The sequence below is a fragment of the Trichomycterus rosablanca genome, chromosome 27, assembly GCF_030014385.1.
Source record: "Trichomycterus rosablanca isolate fTriRos1 chromosome 27, fTriRos1.hap1, whole genome shotgun sequence".
Lineage (NCBI taxonomy): Eukaryota > Metazoa > Chordata > Actinopteri > Siluriformes > Trichomycteridae > Trichomycterus > Trichomycterus rosablanca.
In genome coordinates this window covers 13427363-13447099 of record NC_086014.1, presented here as the reverse complement: position 1 = coordinate 13447099, position 19737 = coordinate 13427363, and the positions used below count along the sequence as shown (strand labels likewise).

General features: G+C 41.7%; 2 protein-coding genes and 2 long non-coding RNA genes across 6 annotated transcripts; 2 read left to right on the top strand and 2 right to left on the bottom strand.

Annotated features, from left to right (window-relative positions):
* The first annotated feature begins 676 nt into the window (after nt 1–676).
* On the top strand, nt 677–10514 carry LOC134304314 (uncharacterized). 3 transcript variants are annotated; one of them, XR_010007811.1, is made up of 6 exons: nt 677–991; nt 7635–7724; nt 8517–8588; nt 8666–8856; nt 9727–9867; nt 10345–10514. It is a non-coding gene; the product is annotated as an uncharacterized LOC134304314 (long non-coding RNA). The 3 variants fall into 3 exon arrangements; XR_010007812.1 differs by lacking the exon at nt 677–991 and adding an exon at nt 6325–6407; XR_010007810.1 differs by lacking the exon at nt 677–991 and having other exon boundaries at nt 7444–7724.
* Nucleotides 714–6202, bottom strand: cmtm3 (CKLF-like MARVEL transmembrane domain containing 3). Its single transcript, XM_062989921.1, has 5 exons — nt 5892–6202; nt 2665–2820; nt 2309–2404; nt 1412–1526; nt 714–1308 (listed from the first exon to the last, which is right to left on the bottom strand). Exons 1-5 carry the CDS (start codon nt 6018–6020, stop codon nt 1280–1282), a joined length of 525 nt encoding a protein of 174 aa, XP_062845991.1. The 5' UTR covers nt 6021–6202; the 3' UTR covers nt 714–1279.
* On the bottom strand, nt 7228–9346 carry LOC134304313 (chemokine-like factor). Its single transcript, XM_062989922.1, has 4 exons — nt 9211–9346; nt 8681–8836; nt 7758–7853; nt 7228–7449 (listed from the first exon to the last, which is right to left on the bottom strand). The coding sequence occupies exons 1-4, from the start codon at nt 9268–9270 to the stop codon at nt 7321–7323; spliced, it is 441 nt and encodes a 146-aa protein (XP_062845992.1). The 5' UTR covers nt 9271–9346; the 3' UTR covers nt 7228–7320.
* Nucleotides 10515–11445: 931 nt separating the features above from the next.
* On the top strand, nt 11446–14233 carry LOC134304307 (uncharacterized). The gene is made up of 4 exons (XR_010007808.1): nt 11446–12225; nt 12309–12411; nt 12813–12906; nt 13941–14233. It is a non-coding gene; the product is annotated as an uncharacterized LOC134304307 (long non-coding RNA).
* The last annotated feature ends 5504 nt before the right edge of the window (nt 14234–19737 follow it).

Here is a 19737-nt window from a genome sequence, read left to right as displayed (position 1 = left end):
CTAGACTAAGTGTTTCCTTTAAAAATTTGTTTGTATCGGTCTACAGGTTTTAGTTAACCCCACTTCAGTTTTGAGCAAAGGTCTGGTCTATCATTTCTGACTTTGGTACGTGACCACTGCCCCGGGTTTCATACAATTCGTCCAACTGACTTTTGATTCAATAATCAACTACAAATCTATTAAAATAAAGTTAAACATTATTTTAAACATAAATTTGTGTAAAGGTTAAGAAAAGTCCTCTAAAGTTAAAATCTGCCCTGTAGATGCTATAAATCACTGGAACATCCATTTTATTTAAAGTTGTCACAATGATCCCAAAGGTTGTTTCTCAGTGCCCACATAATTAGGGTTAGTTCGGCTGCACTCATTATGCTGCTTTGAGCCTGATCGCAAGAAAAAACTTTAGGTGCTTCTTTCTCAGCCTCTGGGCCTGTAGCATCCTAAAGCTCGCTCGACTGTGAACAGTGTCACCTGTTCTCCAGCTGCCTATAAGTCATGGCAAACCAGCTTTTTACATATCCTGCAGAGATTGATTTCTTTTCATCATTAGTTGTCAGTTTATTATTATTAATAAAGGAGCAGAAATTAAATAAGTGTCAGTATTTTATAATAATTAGGATTATTATTAGGAGGCTACAAAGTCAACATCGAAACCTCTTAACTGATGTGTGTATACTTTTGTTCCAACAGATTAATAAAAGCCAACCAGAAAATTCTGAACAAATAAAGACAACTTCATTAGTAACATGTAAACAGACACTGTATATCAGACAATACGACAAATGTTCTTGTGTAGATCGCTTCCATTTATAAAATTCACCTCTTTAATTGGTCTGTAAATAAATATATAATACTGGAAAAAATAAGGCAGCGTGCAGTCTGGCTACCTAATCACTTATTCACTATTTTCTGTACCCAGGAAAAATCCGGAAACCTTGAAGTTATCTGAAACCGGCCGCCCTCTACGCAAGCGAACATCTCGACTCTGAATGTGAGTGACACTTTTTGCCTTGATGATCACTGATAATAAACACAAACTGCACCAATCTACGTCTACGATCTGCACTGCCGTGATAATGTCAGATTATTTATCCACAGACCGAAAGCGATCGTCGTGCTTTAATACCTATGTACAAACGTAGCGTCGTATATAGAGTTAGCCCACACTTTATAAAGACACTCTGACACAGACACAAATAAAAATGTGCAGGTCATGGTTTTTTCCCTTCGGGCACATTAGTGGTTCATCTCCCAGGGTCCTTCACGATCACGATCGACGCTAGTCCGAATCAGAATCCGAGTCCGCGTCTAAAAAAAAACAAGAGCAGATAAAATATCGGTCTTGTACGACATTCCTTGACCTGACTAGTCTTTATAAAAGTGTTGATTTGTCTGTAGATTATGAAGTTACCTCGTGCATTCTGAGGTTCCTGGTTCGAGCCGCCGCCCTTCAGGAAATCGGCGAGCTCGTTAAAGATAAAATAGAAATCCAGAGCGAATACGATGGTGGCGACGAACCCGAAAACCTGCACCAAGCAGAACGCAACTTTAACCTTCCAGGACCTGGAACAATTTATTTCTGTACGACTCATTTAGTAAAATGTACAGGGATGCGTCTGCCAGTTAAGTGTTAACAGCGTTAACTGAGTTTGAGCAGTGAATTCTCTGGCTGCCACTGTCTACAACTGACCTGTGTATGTGTAACTAACACTGCGCCTGACAATCGATGACATACTGGGCACATTCACCAGGCTTTGGTGTTGTTTCGGTGAAGTGTTGTGTGTGTGTACTGACCCTTTATGGTGTTGTATGTGGTTGTGGAGGTTTTGCGTTGCTGCTTTTTATTGTAGTTACAGCTTTGTTAAAGCATTTTATCTTGGTGACATTTAGGTGGAAATAAGTCGAACCCTGCATCTACACAAACGTTTGAATAGTAAAAGTTTGAAGGCAGTTTGTTGCCCCACTTGTTAAACTCATTTAAGAGTTTGAATGCAGTGGCTGAGACCAGAAAACTATCAGAAGCTAATAAAAGAACAATAAACAGCAGAAACATTTAAAATGGGAAAAAACTGGAAATGATTTGTCTCTGATACACAAACTTTTAAGGAAATCTGTTTAATTACGACATGCGTCGTGTAAACAGTGTTCCCGGGGTCTGCACGCTTTAAGCCTTCACACCCTGCAAACTAGATTCATTAGAAAAACGAGGGATGAAGAGCCAATCCTTTATTATCAGAAACTTTCAGTCAACACGTGCATCACTGAACAAATGTAAAAACAATATTAAATTGGGGTGAGGGGGTCTTACTCCGGCAGCTTTAGACGATCCATCGGGGTATTTAGCAACGGCCATAATGGAGATTATGAAAAAGATGATGGAAGCGCTGACACAGCGCAAGAAATCCTGCAAGAACAAGAGAATCAAAGACGTTAGTAATAGCTGTAGAACGTAGGATATTACACAGGTACACACACACCAGTACAATACCAAATTTATACTTGTCACACTTGTCATTGGCAACATGTCAGTGTACGTATATGAGTAAAACATAAAAGTATCCTAAAGTAGCATCTAAATCATTCCAATATATATTCTTTCTGACTGGATAAAAAATGACAGTATACGATATTTTATAAGACGTTGCTTAATTGTGCTTCGCTCACCATTAGCGGCCAGTGAAACCCTTTAAATTTCTGGTTATATTTAATGGAATAAGCGAAAAGGATGAGGAGCGCGGCGATGAAGGCCAGAAGAGGCGCTGTAACAAACACGGCTGCTGTCGAAGCACAAAAACACACGAAACTGATCAAAGATACGACCTGCAATTAAAACAAAAAACACAGGGGGATTTATTAAAAGAGAATCCAGTAATAACAACAACAATAATAATAATAATAATAAATTATGATATGTGCAAATAAATGTAAACAATAGAAGAATTAATGTGGGCATATGGGTATATATATATATATATATATATATACAGTGTATCACAAAAGTGAGTACACCCCTCACATTTCTGCAGATATTTAAGTATATCTTTTCATGGGACAACACTGACAAAATGACACTTTGACACAATGAAAAGTAGTCTGTGTGCAGCTTATATAACAGTGTAAATTTATTCTTCCCTCAAAATAACTCAATATACAGCCATTAATGTCTAAACCACCGGCAACAAAAGTGAGTACACCCCTTAGTAAAAGTTCCTGAAGTGTCAATATTTTGTGTGGCCACCATTATTTCCCAGAACTGCCTTAACTCTCCTGGGCATGGAGTTTACCAGAGCTTCACAGGTTGCCACTGGAATGCTTTTCCACTCCTCCATGACGACATCACGGAGCTGGCAGATATTAGAGACTTTGCGCTCCTCCACCTTCCGCTTGAGGATGCCCCAAAGATGTTCTATTGGGTTTAGGTCTGGAAACATGCTTGGCCAGTCCATCACCTTTACCCTCAGCCTCTTCAATAAAGCAGTGGTCGTCTTAGAGGTGTGTTTGGGGTCATTATCATGCTGGAACACTGCCCTGCGACCCAGTTTCCGGAGGGAGGGGATCATGCTCTGCTTCAGTATTTCACAGTACATATTGGAGTTCATGTGTCCCTCAATGAAATGTAACTCCCCAACACCTGCTGCACTCATGCAGCCCCAGACCATGGCATTCCCACCACCATGCTTGACTGTAGGCATGACACACTTATCTTTGTACTCCTCACCTGATTGCCGCCACTCATGCTCGAGACCATCTGAACCAAACAAATTAATATTGGTCTCATCAGACCATAGGACATGGTTCCAGTAATCCATGTCCTTTGTTGACATGTCTTCAGCAAACTGTTTGCGGGCTTTCTTGTGTAGAGACTTCAGAAAAGGCTTCCTTCTGGGGTGACAGCAATGCAGACCAATTTGATGTAGTGTGCGGCGTATGGTCTGAGCACTGCCAGGCTGACCCCCCACCTTTTCAATCTCTGCAGCAATGCTGACAGCACTCCTGCGCCTATCTTTCAAAGACAGCAGTTGGATGTGACGCTGAGCACGTGCACTCAGCTTCTTTGGACGACCAACGCGAGGTCTGTTCTGAGTGGACCCTGCTCTTTTAAAACGCTGGATGATCTTGGCCACTGTGCTGCAGCTCAGTTTCAGGGTGTTGGCAATCTTCTTGTAGCCTTGGCCATCTTCATGTAGCGCAACAATTCGTCTTTTAAGATCCTCAGAGAGTTCTTTGCCATGAGGTGCCATGTTGGAACTTTCAGTGACCAGTATGAGAGAGTGTGAGAGCTGTACTACTAAATTGAACACACCTGCTCCCTATGCACACCTGAGACCTAGTAACACTAACACATCACATGACATTTTGGAGGGAAAATGAAAAGCAGTGCTCAATTTGGACATTTAGGGGTGTAGTCTCTTAGGGGTGTACTCACTTTTGTTGCCGGTGGTTTAGACATTAATGGCTGTATATTGAGTTATTTTGAGGGAAGAATAAATGTACACTGTTATATAAGCTGCACACAGACTACTTTTCATTGTGTCAAAGTGTCATTTTGTCAGTGTTGTCCCATGAAAAGATATACTTAAATATCTGCAGAAATGTGAGGGGTGTACTCACTTTTGTGATACACTGTATATATATATATATATATATATATACACAGTATATATATATATATATATACAGTATATATATATATATATATATATATATATGTGTGTATAGTACTGTGACAGTATACTGTCTAAGCAATCCAGGGTTACAAGGGCATTGCTCAATGGCAGCCTTAAACCAGCGACCTTTCGATTACTAGTCCAGTACTTTGACCACTAGGCTACAACTGCCCATGGGACTTTCCCATTTTTTCCCTACTCTAGTCATGTCCAGTTACCTGATTGCTTTTCGCTTTCTCTTTACTGTTACTGACCTCCACTCCTGACTCCACTCCTCACCCAATGGACGAGCCGATCGTCGTTCGTGTAGGCGCCCAGTCTGCCGGTAGCAGAGCTGAGATTTGACTTGAGCGCCCAAAATAACTTAATTAACAGATGAGCTGCATAAATCTTCAAACCCATGGCCTTGCTTAAGGACCCAACGGTGGCTGCATGGCAAAGCTGGGATTCGAACTCTCAACCTTTTAACTGACAGCCCAAAGCTCTACCCACCCACAAGAAGCAACGTACGCACAGAATAGAACAAATCACGACTGCATGTTGTCGTCTGACCGCGCCGGTCTGCTTCATCCAAGACGCTCCATCATGAGTGTTTTTCAATTGTGGAACTGAAGTATGAGTCCATGTGATGAGTCAGGATATGGGGGAGGAAAGGGGAACCACTGACAACATTTCAACAAAGAATTCAGGCAGCCGGATCTGCTCAAGCTTCCCCGTCTCTGTCTATTGACTTGAACTGTAGTTCTGATGGTTCTGATTGGTTGGTCGGTTGGTTGCGACGAGGTCCAGAGTTATTTTGGAAGGTGCTGCAGATCCCATGGTGTGTTCCTTACATTTCCAGCAGACAGAGTTGCAGGAACACTGGGCTTTTATTTGTTGAATGTGAAATGAGAATAGTGGAAGGATTTTGAGATGCACAGAGTGGAAGTGTGTGTGGGTGTTGCGCTTTATTAGAAACAGATGAGCCCGGTTTGTTGCTGCTTTCTTTACTTTTTTTAAAAGCTTTAAGTGACCAGCAGAACAATGCAGACTCAAAATGTGCATGCATGCATGCCAATGCACAAAGTCGCATCAAAAGTTGCATCACAGACCATCGTGCATTACCTTACATAAATAAACTCTATCCTATATAGTTACACAGTGAGATCCAGATGTTGATTATGGTCTGTATTCTGTATGCATGCTTTATAATGTAAGATAGCAGTTAACAGATGTGCATCTCACCACTTCGGCTATGAGGAGTTGTCCCTTTCTGGATCCGATCACTTCTTTATTCACTAAAAGAGAAAAAACCGCTCCAACACGTGATCCAGTCCCGGATTCCTGTCCGTCCGGAGCTTCAATATCCCCCATTATTACTGTTAGTAGTAGTATAATAATAATAATAGATACCCCGCATGCAGGGCGAGTGCTGAAGGTCCGAGTCGGGACAGTTTTAGTTCCTTTAGCTTCGTTCTGGAGAGAAGAGGAAAAAGAAAAGCCGCCTCCAGTGCGCACACAGCGCGGAAACGGAAACAGTGAGGCGGAGGGGGCGCAAAGTTTGTGTTGAAGGAGTCGAGCAGCCGCACAAGTTTGGGTTCGTGTCGGGCGGGGTTCAGGGTTTAAACTTGTGCCGTCGGGACACTGACCTGTCCAGATGTGGTGACGTCATCCACTCCGCGATTCGTGCAGTTCTGGACACTCGGGGGCGTCAAAGCAGGGCGGCACTGCGGAGCTCTAGGGTGTCTGGATAGTTTCTCGGTCAGCTTGATAAACTCAACACCCTAACCATGAAATGAACATTAAGGGGAATACAATGTAGTAGGGGGCTGACCGACACCTCCCCCAGACCTGTTGTTTTTGCCTCTTTTGAGGAAGGGGGGGTCAGACTATAGCTATATGGTTAACACTATAGCTATATGGTTACACGGTGAGATCCAGATGTCGATTATGGTTCCGTAATTCAGGACCATGGTTACATATAACCCCAGTACTTCTGTCAATAACCCAACGACCATCATACTGTCTGTATTACTGTTTACTTTCAATAAGTAGTTATGCAGAGCCATGGTACTCTTGGTTCAGGTTGTTGGTTTTGTGGTCTTTGTATCATGTGCCGTTTTCCTCTGGTCTTGTGTCGGGTTCATGCGCTATGGGTTTCGGTCTGTATAATCATTAAGCTGTGTTCTAAAGTGGACAGCGGTGGATCAGTGCTTAAAGTACTGGACTAGTGATCAGAAGGTTGCAGGTTAAAGCCCCACATCTGCCAGACATGTTTACGAGTGTTTTTTTTTTCATTGCTTATTTATTTTTCTGATTTATACAATTTTAATATAACTGAGCCTGTGGTGGTTCCTCATGCTACCATCAAACCTGCTTATCGTTTAACATCTCTCGTCTGTGTGACATGAGCGTCACCCGTGTTTTACACCAGTCCCCAATTTTTGTAGTTTTTTTGTAAGCACAAGATGTGTCGATACCGACAATCTACAGTTTAGCTGTCGAGTAAAAATGACACTAATATTTACTTGCTTCACGTAGATATATAGTGTCTATATACAACAATTATGGGTCAAATAGGTGTCATTAGTTTATTATGTTTATTAAATGTTGTGTTTCGTGGTATAAATTCATTGGGTGTGAGCGGAGGCGATCGGAACAGGGACGGTTAGTATCACATCACATCCTTCATGCAGTTCTGTGTCAGTGTGGGGGGGGTGGATGTCGGCTGGTTGAAGGTGATTTTCTTGAAGATGTAGAAACCGTCTAAACTCCACAATACAGCCGCCACCAAGCCTAGAAACTACACACACACACACACACACACACACACACACACACACACAGTTTTACTTTACCCAGGGTTACTGTAACCATGTATGGTTGACTTCATTAGTGAACACACATAGGAAAGACATTTTTACATATTACTTTTTTAATATTTGACTCGTAAACATAAGTGGAAGCTCTTGACTTGTGTCTGTACAGGTTTCTACGTCGTGCTGCCACCCCAGGACTGGCCGACTGAATGTTCACATAAGAGTTCAGGAGTACCGATGTATCTAACGAAGTCGATCGGTAAGATCCTTCACAATTAAACTATGTACTCACCCCTCCGGCTAGTGTCGCCTTCACCGTGTACGTAGAAAGGGCCACGACGCTGACGATACCCACGAACACGGCCGCAAAGACGGAGTTAAACGCGTCCTGTGAAGAAGAAGGAAACAGACGAACTATTTTAATTCCCAACCACATACCACTGAAAGCTTGGCGGTATTAGAGGTTAGGTACGGATGTAGGCTGAGAAAAACACTAACTGGTACAGGATTTGTTTTGTAAAGACATTCTGATCAATATTTGTGTGCATTTGGTGATGATCTAAATTTACAATGACCTCATTTGGTTTTCTACACAGAATTCAAACACAAGACCATCGGAAAGGTTAAAATAGAATCCTGTTACCAAGCAAAACAGGAAATAAACAAATGGTACAGGAACATAACAGTTACAGCTTACTATCGAGTGTCTAGACATCTGCCCATGACACAATTACTAATTGGTCTGTTTTCAGTAGTTAAGGTACTGAACTAGTAATTGTTACGTCATCAGTACAGCGTCGATTGTCCACGGTCATCGTCGTATGTCTCTTGTAGATAAAAAGCGTCCGCTAAATGGCATCGATATACCGACGAGGGTTTTCCGACGTATTACGCAGCCCGTGCCGTAACATTTTATACAGAAGCATTTCAGTTTTTTTAATGCAGGGACATCGATGGTCCCAGGCCTCATGTCTGGCCCTGAGATTTCTCTAGATTCTTTTGATAATGTCTAGACTGCAGATGGTAAATTTCAAGCTTTCTTCTTCGTCAGACGTCAAGAAACGACGGGACTATTTGCTCACGCAAAGTGACGAACCTCGACCCGTCCTGGCTCATAAAAAAGGTAAAGAAAGTTTGGGACACGATCCGAAACACTTGTCAGTCTTTTAATGCTCTTGTCTCGACTCTGTCGAAATGCAGATGTGACGTTCTTACGATCAGAGGCCAGAAGAAGAAGGTGAGGATCTTGTGCAGTTTCAGAAGGTAGAGCAACAGCAGAGCCAAGGTGACGATCGACTCCAAACAAGCCACGGCGATGTACGGAGGCACGCCGGCTACCGCGTAACACAGGAACGCCACGAACATCACCGCCTACAAAGAGGTCAAAGTTGGTGAGCCACCGAAACTGTTTTTTTTTTTATTATTTTGACTACAGTGTTTAATCCTTTCAGACCAAAACCACCAATCACAACCACACACCACATAACTTATTCTTACAGTCTTTAGCAAATAAGTTGAAAACACAAATCAAATTCCATAAGTAATAGATTTTTCTAAGCAAAAATAATTGTAAAAAACAAATTATATCAGGCGTTTCTTCACGATCGCTGTTTATTTGCCCCAATTACAATATAAACGTACCAGTATTTATGAGCTAATAAAATATTTTGTGTGCTTATAAAAAAAATACACTTCAGAAGAAATATCACGTTAAAGAAGTTAAATATTGTATTTCATACACTCACTATTTCTGTGATTTTCAGTATCGATCGTTTGGATCGGAGAAAGTCCCGGTCCACCTCCATGACTGACAGTTGCTGTTTTTCTGACTTTTTAGCACACACACACACACACACTCACTTCCTGAATCAGAGTTCCTGTGTGCTTCAGGAAACGCAACACCGAGTGTAGAAACCGTACTGTTTTAAAATACACTGTCAAAAACCCCAGGCACAGGACAGGGCGTCAAACCCGGGCAGGATGCCCGTGTCACAGGGCGGCACATGAATCGAAACGTCGATCGAGAACCGGGCCTTTATGTCTGACATCACAGTGTGACCTCACAGATCCCCACAGACACGCTGTAAATGTTATGGTCATCTGTCCCAGGGTGTTTATGCAACATTTACCTGGAGGGCCCACAGATGAGATCTCACAGTGGGGTTTTGACCCCGAGTACAGCTGCCCAAATCAGACTCTCATGGGGTAAAAGCCCCGAGCCACGAATGGTAGTGCGGTGATTTTTCTCTGACCTTTAATAGGCGTACCTGGCCAGGCGCTATAAGGAACCAGGCCGAGGCCATCAGGCGCCCAGCGGAGGAGGCCAGACTGTACCACGGACCCATCGAGTCAACGGGAGTGGACGACTCCTGGAACCCGATAACACTAGAACCCGGTGTTAGGTAAGTTTTAATGTGCAATTCTTGGAGCGGTCAATACAATGATAAAAGAGACAAAACAGACACGCGAGAGGAATGTTGTGTTGTTGTTGTAGAATATTCTGAACTAGAGTGAAACTTTGAGGAGTTCTGCCTGTTTGACTGTAGTTCAGAATATTGTGACTCACTCGACCGACCCAGTCCGAGTCCAGCTCGCATGGAAACAAGACGGCACGTCCATGTAGAGTACTCTACTCCCTCCTCACTATTGAACAAGTAATGGTACTTCCTTTCTACTCAACAGTACATTACTTGTTCAATAGTGAGGAGGGAGTAGAGTACACTAGAGCTACATGGAAGTGCTGTCTTGTTTCCATGTGAGCTGGACTCGGACAGGGTAGGCCTTATAGCAGCCTTATACCAGCCTAGCAGTTATGACTGTATGTACTGCCTAGTAGTTGATAGACAATATAGAACTCATGGCAGTGATGTGTGTTGCAGGTGATCCAGGCTGATGGTGACCTTCCCAAGCTGTTGCAGCAGTACGAGCGGAAGCGAGCGCAGATGTTCACCCAGTCCAGTGTGCAGTACTGAGCAAGCCGGTGGAGGAAGAGCGACATGACTGTTTGATGGATTGATGAGTTGTACACATGAATAAAAGAAAAGAAGAAAATTCCCTGTTGAGTGTTGTCTGTGACGAGTAGCGAGTGTAGTTTGTAGTAGACTTGAATAGTACAAAGATCACAATGATAGGTGGTGAACTTATTTATTATTAAGAAATAATCCTTATATACGTATATATACAGGTGTGGAACTTACAGTGGGTACGAAAAGTATTCAGACCCCTTTAAATTTTTCACTCTTTGTTTCATTGCAGCCAATTGGTAAGATCAAAAAAGTTCTTTTTTTTTTGCTCATTAATGTACACTCTGCACCCCATCAGACCCTTTGCCCAGTAGAGGCACCCTTTTGAGCTAATACAGCCATGAGTCTTCTTGGGAATGATGCAACAAGTTTTTTACACCTGGATTTGGGGATCCTCTGCCATTCCTCCTTGCAGATCCTCTCCAGTTCCCTCAGGTTGGATGGTGAACGTTGGTGGACAGCCATTTTCAAGTCTCTCCAGAGATGCTTAATTGGGTTTAGGTCAGGGCTCTGGCTGGGCCAGTCAAGAATGGTCACAGAGTTGTTCTGAAGCCACTGCTTTGTTATTTTAGCTGTGTGCTTAGGGTCATTGTCTTGTTGGAAGGTGAACCTTCGGCCCAGTCTGAGGTCCAGAGCACTCTGGAAGAGGTTTTCCTCCAGGATATCTCTGTACTTGGCCGCATTCATCTTTCCTTCAATTCCAACCAGTCGTCCTGTCCCTGCAGCTGAAAAACACCCCCATAGCATGATGCTGCCACCACCATGTTTCACTGTTGGGATTGTATTTGGCAGGTGATGAGCAGTGCCTGGTTTTCTCCACACATACCGCTTAGAATTAACACCAAAAAGTTCAATCTTCGTCTCATCAGACCATAGAATCTTCTTTCTCATAGTCTGGGAGTCCTTCGTGTGTTTTTTCATGTGTCTTGCACTGAGGAGAGGCTTCCGTCGGCACACTCTGCCATAAAGCCCCGACTGGTGGAGGGCTGCAGTGATGGTTGACTTTGTGGAACTTTCTCCCATCTCCCTACTGCATCTCTGGAGCTCAGCCACAGTGATCTTGGGGTTCTTCTTTACCTCTCTCACCAAGGCTCTTCTCCCACGATTGTTTAGTTTGGCTGGACGGCCAGGTCGAGGAAGAGTTGTGGTCGTCCCAAACTTCTTCCATTTAAGGATTATGGAGGCCACTGTGCTCTTAGGAACCTTGAGTGCTGCAGAAATTCTTTTGTAACCTTGGCCAGATCTGTGCCTTGCCACAATTCTGTCTCTGAGCTCCTTGGGCAGTTCCTTAGACCTCATGATTCTCATGTGCTCTGACATGCACTGTGAGCTGTGTGGTCTTATATAGACAGGTATGTGCCTTTCCTAATCAAGTCCAATCAGTTTAATTAAACACAGCTGGACTCCAATGAAGGAGTAGAACCATCTCAAGGAGGATCAGAAGGAAATGGACAGCATGTGAGTTAAATATGAGTGTCACAGCAAAGGGTCTGAATACTTATGACCATGTGATATTTCACTTTTTCTTGTTTAATAAATTAGCAAAAATATCTACATTTCTGTTTTTTCTGTCAAGATGGGTCTCAGACCTGCTTTTCCCGGGCAAAAAAAAAAAAAAAGAAGAAAGAAGGTGATGTGTAATCGGTGTACCTGGGCGGGCGCTGTAAGGAACCAGGCGTAGGACATCAGACACCCAGCGGAGGAGGCCAGACTGTACCACAGACCTATTGAAAAAAGGTAAGCGGAAATCTCAGAACCCCAAGGGAACAATCCTCTGTGTGCATTCTTGTTTTATTCGATTTTATTTCCTTTTATTTCAGGAGTACGGGTGAAGGTGTCGGGTGAGAGGAAGGTGAAGGTGTTTAGGAGGAGTCTGCCTGACCGAGGCTGTGAGGACCCTGGCCAAACGCAAGCCTCTGATCGGTAAGTAAAATGTTTTGCAGTTCTTATCTAGAGCAGTAAACTGTGGATCTTACCGGAGGGCAGAAGTCAGCTGTAAGGGACGAGGACTAATAATGAGGAGCCAGAGGTGGTCATAGGTTGGGGTTGGGGTTGGGGTTGGGGGGACAGTGGGTGAACATGTCTCTTTTTCTCGCTCGCACACACACACACACTTTTATAGTACAGTTTGCACTGATTGTCTTATTTTTTATGTTTATGTGTAATTGAATAAGCGTTGGCAATACGAATGTCCATATTCGCCATGCTAAAAAGCTCCTTTAGAATTCTTCTTCACCTCTTTAAGAACTGAGAAACGATCACATTACAAATGAGCAGAATCTTAGAAAGCATGATGCTGTCACTAATAAATCCCATATCTGCAGATTCTCTTGTGACCTCAGCACTGACCAGATCAGAGGAGCGGCTTTATGAACGACCTCGACGAACAGGAAGATGCACCACAGCCAAGAGTACACAGTAAGTACCCCTGATATCACACACCAGATCTGATATTCATGAACACGGTCTATTGAAGTCACGATTGCAGATGATGCCAGTGATAAGGTCAGATGTCAGTATATGTCAGAGCCAAAAACAAACCATTGAGTAAATCTTTTAGTAGAACAGTGCAGAACAACGTTTCCGAGATTCAAGATTCAAATGTTTTATAGTCATGTGCACAGTAGAATCAGCAGTTACACTGTACAGCGGTACCTTGAAACTCAACGTCAATCGGTTCTAGGAGTGGCGGTGTAAAGGCGTTGAGTTTTAAGGTATTTTTCCTCATAAGGATGTTTGGGAAACCTGTTAATGTGTGAAACTGCATATAGTTTAGGCTAATGTAAAATAATGTGGTTGTATTGACTCTTATACACTAAAAATAACGCAAATGTAATATAAAAAATACTGAAATACAATTTAAAACAGTAAAAAATAAATAACTACGGAAAAATGGACAGTGAGTGTTGAAAAAAAAAAACAGGATTAAACAAAAAATTTACAACAAATACGTTTTAATCTGTTTTATTATAGAATACAGTATTTGCATTTAGCTGAAAAGTAGAGAACAAGCCTAACAATGCGAGGATAGATGGTTGTACAAGTGTTTTAGTTTAACGTGAGTTAAATAGTTAATTGTATTTACTTTAAATATTCAGAACATCCAACTAATCAATATTTAAATTGTAAAAACTAGTTGTATTGTTATGTAAGCACTTGTTTTATCTGAAGTAATTACTCTGATTATATTAAGTACAGTTACTAGATTTATTGCAGTTACCTTTAAAAATAATTAGAATTTATTAGTAAAAAGCAAAAATAAGGGCGAGACTAGTGGCCCGGAGGTTGCGTGGTACAGAGCGGGGTTCGATTAGACCACAGAGGTAGCTTGGGGCTGGTCCATTTTTGGCTTTGTAGGCGAACATGAATGCGTGCAGTTATAGGAAGCCAGGTAAGCTGCTAAGGAATATAAACTAATGCTTCTTAATTTTGTTTTATTTTTGCTTTAACAGAACTGGGCTCCTCCTGGGTGTGAGAAGCTGGGGAAGTGTCTTAAACCGCCGTCGTCAAACCCATGGAAATGTGACTGGCCACATTGATACACATCTACCAAAATGAACAAACAGGATAATGGGTTTCTCATTCTGATTGCTCCTATGTGTATACGGGTATGATTTTATAATATGTCTACATTTTACTGTAATGCTACGATTTTAATTTAATGCGTTGAAATGCATTTAATCTATCTGGAATCTAATCCATAGCTGCAAATGTTTGGGATGTTTTGTGAAATTAAATAAAATGAAGGCTCTGTGATGTTTTTCTTGTTTTGTTGTTTGTTTTTTAAACAGTGTTTCAAAAACTGATTGTACTGTTTAACTGTGGGTGTTGCTATCGCACATCGCATATGCTGGTATGAGTGGATCAGACACAGCAGCGCTGCTGGAGTTTTTAAACACCTCACTGTCACTGCTAAACATCCAGCCAACAGCGCCCCTGATGAAGGTCTCAAACAGCAGCAATAGATGAGCGATCTACAAGGTGGACCAACTAGGTAGGAGTGTCTAACAGAGTGGACAGTGAGTGGACACGGTATTAAAAAGCTTTAGCAGCGCTGCTGTGTCTGATCCACTCATGCCAGCACAACACACACTAACACACCACCACCCTGTCAGTGTCACTGCAGTGCTGAGAATGATCCACCACCTAAATCATACCTGCTCTGCGGTGGTCCTGTGGGGGTCCTGACCATTTAAGAACAGGGTGTGAATGCATTAATAAAATAAGCACACAGTGATTCCTGTGTCCGTGTGATGACCCTGTACTCCTCTGTTGCCTTGCAGCAAGTGTGAACACCCGCACAGGTCAGTGGCTTAGCTGGGTCTCGAACCTTTAACTTGAAACACTCCACAGTGTAGCACTAGCGCCTTAGCCTGCTGCGCCGTCCAAACATTGTGAAATATGCTCTCGTAGGAGGTCAAATAATAAGTCAAATCAATAGGAAAATAAGATAAGCCCACAACCGTCTTTTGCTTTGGATCTCGAACTGTCGACTTCAAACACTCCACAGCGTAGGTGTAGCACCTTAGACCGCTGGGCCATCCGAACTGTGTGAAATGTTCTCTGATAAGAGGTTGTAAAGCCAATGAAGCTAATAATAAACTTTAGCTCTGGGTCTTGAACCCTCGAGTTTGAGCACTCCACAGTGTAGCTTTAAGCGCCTTAGACCACTGCACCATCCAAATGATGTGAAATATTCTCTGATGGGAGGTTGTAAAAAACAATAAAGCTAATAATGAGGCACATCAATAAGCTCACTTGTTTTAATATGCAGTATATGACAGGGTCCGCAACTGACCTTTGCTTTGGGTCAGTGGGTCTCAAACCCTCGACTTCAAACACTCGATAGTGTAGCACTAGAGCCTTAGACCGCTGCACCATGGGAACTATGCGAACCCTCCTAAACATGCTCTTATAGGCGGTCGCAAAAACAAATGAAGTGCGCCCTCTTGTGGTGAAAGTAATTACAAGTAACCGGCAAGACTTTTATGCACATTTCTTGATGGACTAAAACTGTAAAGCATTAAAGTAATGTGTCTGCGCCCCCATGGTGAAGTGAAGCATGTAAATAATCCTGATATTTATAAAAGAAAAGGAATAAAAGCATTGTTCTATATGGATGTATAGAGCCCTTGGGACTTTTAGTTTGAAATGCCATTCTAGTACAGGTGTGTGTGACGTCAGACTGTTTGGGTAGTATCACGCAGGTGTAGTGGATCGTGTTTGTAATGTTTGTACCTGATTAAAATTAAGTTCAAACTGGATATTTCCACGTCCTACACGAATCTGTGAGTAAGTAAGTGTTATTACAGTGATGTGGTCTGAGTTTACATGCACAATATTTACATTCTTACAACCAATCACACGATTATTGTGTTCACCTGAGCTTCAGCAACATGGATACATGTGAATCAAAAGCACTACTAGTACTACTATAAGAATACTACATATGTAATATAAATATCATCAGATTGTATTGTTTGGAGTGCATCCATCTGTGTTTACTCCACCACAATCACAAGGTCGCTTTATTGTTGTGTTTTGTTTGTCGACATGTATCTGAGAAATCACGTTTCTCAGGATGTCAAGTGTGATTTAATTGATGTATACTTTTCAGGGTTTGAGGTGAAGCTGGATATTATGAGCTGCCCTCGTGTCACTACTGCTGTCATTAAGAGACCTGACCTCAAGGTCCAGTTGGGCTTCAGTGTGCATAATGGCATTGTAAGTAGACTTTATCACTGTTCTGCACAGATCTGATAAGGTTGTTAATCTGTCTAACAATATTAGCTATAGTGGAGAGCTGTTGAGAAATAGAGGAACACACAGATGTTTGATGAGTGATATGTTTGTATTGTATGTATAATGTTTCTGCACAGATGTTCGGGTTGAACACAGGAGCATCCAAAACATGACAACAGCACAAATAGTGGGTGAGGTAGGAGGAAAAACCATAAATCTATCCAATTATATAAGTATTTGTTCATTTGAATGATAATTGTTATTGTATTAACATAAAAAGCAAGAGCTGTCATGATGTGTTTTTTTTTTTCCCCCCTCATGTTGCTGTAACTGGGCCAGTGATAGCTCAGTGGTTAAGGTACTGGACTAGTAAACAGAAGGTTGCCGGTTCAAGCCCTGCCACCACCAAGTTGCCACTGTTGGGTCCCTGAGCAAGGCCCTTAACCCTCAATTGCTCATTGTGTTCCGCTCAGATAAAAGCGTCTGCTAAATGCTGAAACTGTAAATGTAACTGAGCATTGTTGTGATCAGCAAGAGGTGCTGTTATTATTGATATTGGGAGTGAAAGTGGCCCGGTCCTCCCACACTGCCCTGTGCGCGGAAAACGCGCACAAGAGAGAGTGAGAGGGGCAGGCCTCTGCGGCCTTTAGGAGTTCCCCTCTCTACGCGTCCGTGGCGTTTCTTGTGTGAACATCCGACTTGGGTAAGTCGACAGCCGAGATTCGAACACGAATCCGAAACTCTTAACAGTGGTGCACCACTGCGCTGCGCCACCCGGGCGTCACAACAAACACCGTCAGATTAGGCGGTGATAAAAGTAGTGCAGTGCGCCACCTTGTGGAGAAGGCATTGAAGGCATTAAAGGCGCATCATTGAAGTTGCGCCCCAATGTGAACCATTAAATAAATGTAAATATTAGTAATTATTAATTATTGTACGTTATTGTAATTTAAAAATATTATTGTCCTTTAAAAGTAACCGAGCAATATTTGCTTAACTGTCTTTAAAAATACTGTTTATAATTGAGTTTTTTTTTTTTACATATTCTTACTTTCTACTTCTTAATACTTAACTTAATACTTAAACACTTTTTATATTCTTGAAAGCTGCTGTAACACTGCAAATCCCCCCCCCCCCACAAGGTGGCGCACTGCACTGGTTTTTATCACGTCCTACTTGACAGTGTTATCTTATTTTGTCTTATTTTATTTGATCTTATCTTATCCTAATAATCTTGCCCTTTAGGATTATAAACCAGAGAGTGGAATTGGCAAAATATTATGTAAGTTTGCAATTTCAAAGGTAGATAATAATAATAATAATAATACATTTTATTTATATAGCGCTTTTCAAGATACTCAAAGACGCTTTACATAAGACAAATAATCAAAACAAATACGTACATACACCATACAAATCATAGTACAAAATCAAAATAGTACATCAACATCAAGAATAATTAAGATAAAAACAAAGAGAGCAGCATAAGACAGTTCATTAAAAATTAGCTAAATTATGAGAGAGAACAACAAATATAGAACAATTTCTTAAAATTAGACAGAAACAGGACAGATTTACATGCAATCAGGAAACTGAAAACTTTACAAGTTTTAGGATCTAGGACTTCACATTTCTGTCGTGATCTAAGTATAAAAACTATTAAAAAGAATAGCAAAAATAAAAGCATTTATTTTGTGTTGTTACAAGTTAAATGCCACTCTGAATAGATGAGTTTTGAGAAGTGACTTGAATTTGGACAGGTCAGGACAATCTCGTAGGTGTTTGGGGAGAGCATTCCATAAAGATGGAGCAGCTATGGAAAAGGCCCTGTCACCCCAGGTCCGGTGCTTGGTCCTAGAGGGTATGGACAGTAGGTTAGCCTCAGAAGAGCGAAGGCTACGGGAGGGAATGTGCTGATGGAGCAGGTCGGTGAGGTAGGATGGGGCCTGATTATGGAGAGCTTTGTGAGTGAATAGAAGAATTTTGAATTGAATGCGTTGAGCAACGGGAAGCCAATGAAGTTTTTGTAGAACAGGTGTAATATGATCACGGGAGCGAGTATGAGTAAGGAGGCGAGCAGCTGAATTCTGGATATACTGAAGTTTTTTTAGGATTTTGTTAGATGTACCATAAAGGATGCTATTGCAATAATCAATTCTGGATGTAATAAAAGCATGAATCAAGGTTTCGGCGGCAGAAAAGGAGAGTGATGGACGTAGACGTGCTATGTTTTTTAGATGAAAGAAAGCAGTTTTGGTGATGTGATTTACATGGCGGTCAAAAGAGAGGTTGCTATCAAAAATTACACCAAGATTTCGGATGTTAGAAGACGGAGACAAAGTGTCATTATCAATGGTAATTTGAAAATTTTTTGTGGTTTTTGCCAGGGTTGTAGGACCTACGATGATCATATCTGATTTTTCACAGTTTAATTTGAGGAAATTAGCTTTCATCCACAATTTCATTTCAGTGATGCAATTTGTCAGAGTGGAGTGAAGTTCAGTATTAATGGATTTGGAGGAGATGTAAAGCTGAATATCATCAGCATAGCAGTGGAAATGTAAACCATGCCGACGTATGATGTCACCAAGGGGGAGCATATAAAGAATAAACAAAAGGGGACCTAACACTGAGCCTTGGGGAACGCCTTGGGACAGTGGAGCAATGGCAGAACTACAATTGTTGATATTAACAAACTGTTGTCTGTTTACGAGATATGACCTTAACCACAAAAGGGCAGTACCAGTGATGTTGACAGAGGATTCAAGGCGGGACAGAAGAATGGAGTGATTAATGGTGTCAAAAGCTGCAGTAAGATCAAGGAGGACGAGAATATTAATTTGTCCAGAGTCTGAGGAAAGAAGAAGGTCATTTGTGACTTTGAGGAGGGCTGACTCAGTGCTGTGCTGGGGGCGGAAACCAGACTGAAATGATTCAAATAGATTATTGGAATTTAGGTGATCTTTGAGCTGTGAGGCAACAACACGTTCCAGTATTTTCGACAGAAATGGAAGATTGGAAATGGGCCGAAAGTTACTCATAATGTTAGAGTCAAGTCCAGGTTTTTTAAGTATGGGAGTAACAGCAGCCAATTTGAGTGATTGAGGGACTGAGCCAGAACTAAGAGAGGAATTGATTATCTCTGTGATAAGTGATGAGATAACTGGAAAACAACCCTTAACAAGTTTTGATGGAGCAGGATCCAAAACACAAGTGGAGCTTCGCATCCCTGTTAAGATCTCAGATAGGTCCAAAAGAGACACAGGTGAGAACTGAGACAGAGGCTGGGTAATAAATTGAGATGAGATAGGCGGAGAAACAGAGATGACAGGGGAAACTGTCAGAAAATTGTGGATATTCTAAAATATTATATTATAAAATTGTGGATATTAGATCATTCAAATAGAAAGTAAGGTTAGTAATAAAGTCGGTCTATTATGTTTTTCTTTGTTTTACTACATTGTTTGCATGTTTTTTACTCCACCTGGCAGTCAGTTAGGACACCCC

Bases quoted from the DNA above. Each gene is read 5' to 3' on its own strand.
- cmtm3 (XM_062989921.1), bottom strand. From the start codon at position 6,020: ATGGGGGATATTGAAGCTCCGGACGGACAGGAATCCGGGACTGGATCA. The intron at 2,821-5,891 runs GTGAGATGCACA...TTTTAATTGCAG, and splicing joins AACTCCTCATAGCCGAAGTG to GTCGTATCTTTGATCAGTTT. The intron at 1,309-1,411 runs GTAACTTCATAA...GTTTTTTTTTAG, and splicing joins GGAACCTCAGAATGCACGAG to ACGCGGACTCGGATTCTGAT.
- LOC134304313 (XM_062989922.1), bottom strand. From the start codon at position 9,270: ATGGAGGTGGACCGGGACTTTCTCCGATCCAAACGATCGATACTGAAA. The intron at 8,837-9,210 runs GTGAGTGTATGA...ACCTCTTTGTAG, and splicing joins TACTGAAAATCACAGAAATA to GCGGTGATGTTCGTGGCGTT. The intron at 7,450-7,757 runs GTGAGTACATAG...GTGTGTGTGTAG, and splicing joins AGGCGACACTAGCCGGAGGG to TTTCTAGGCTTGGTGGCGGC.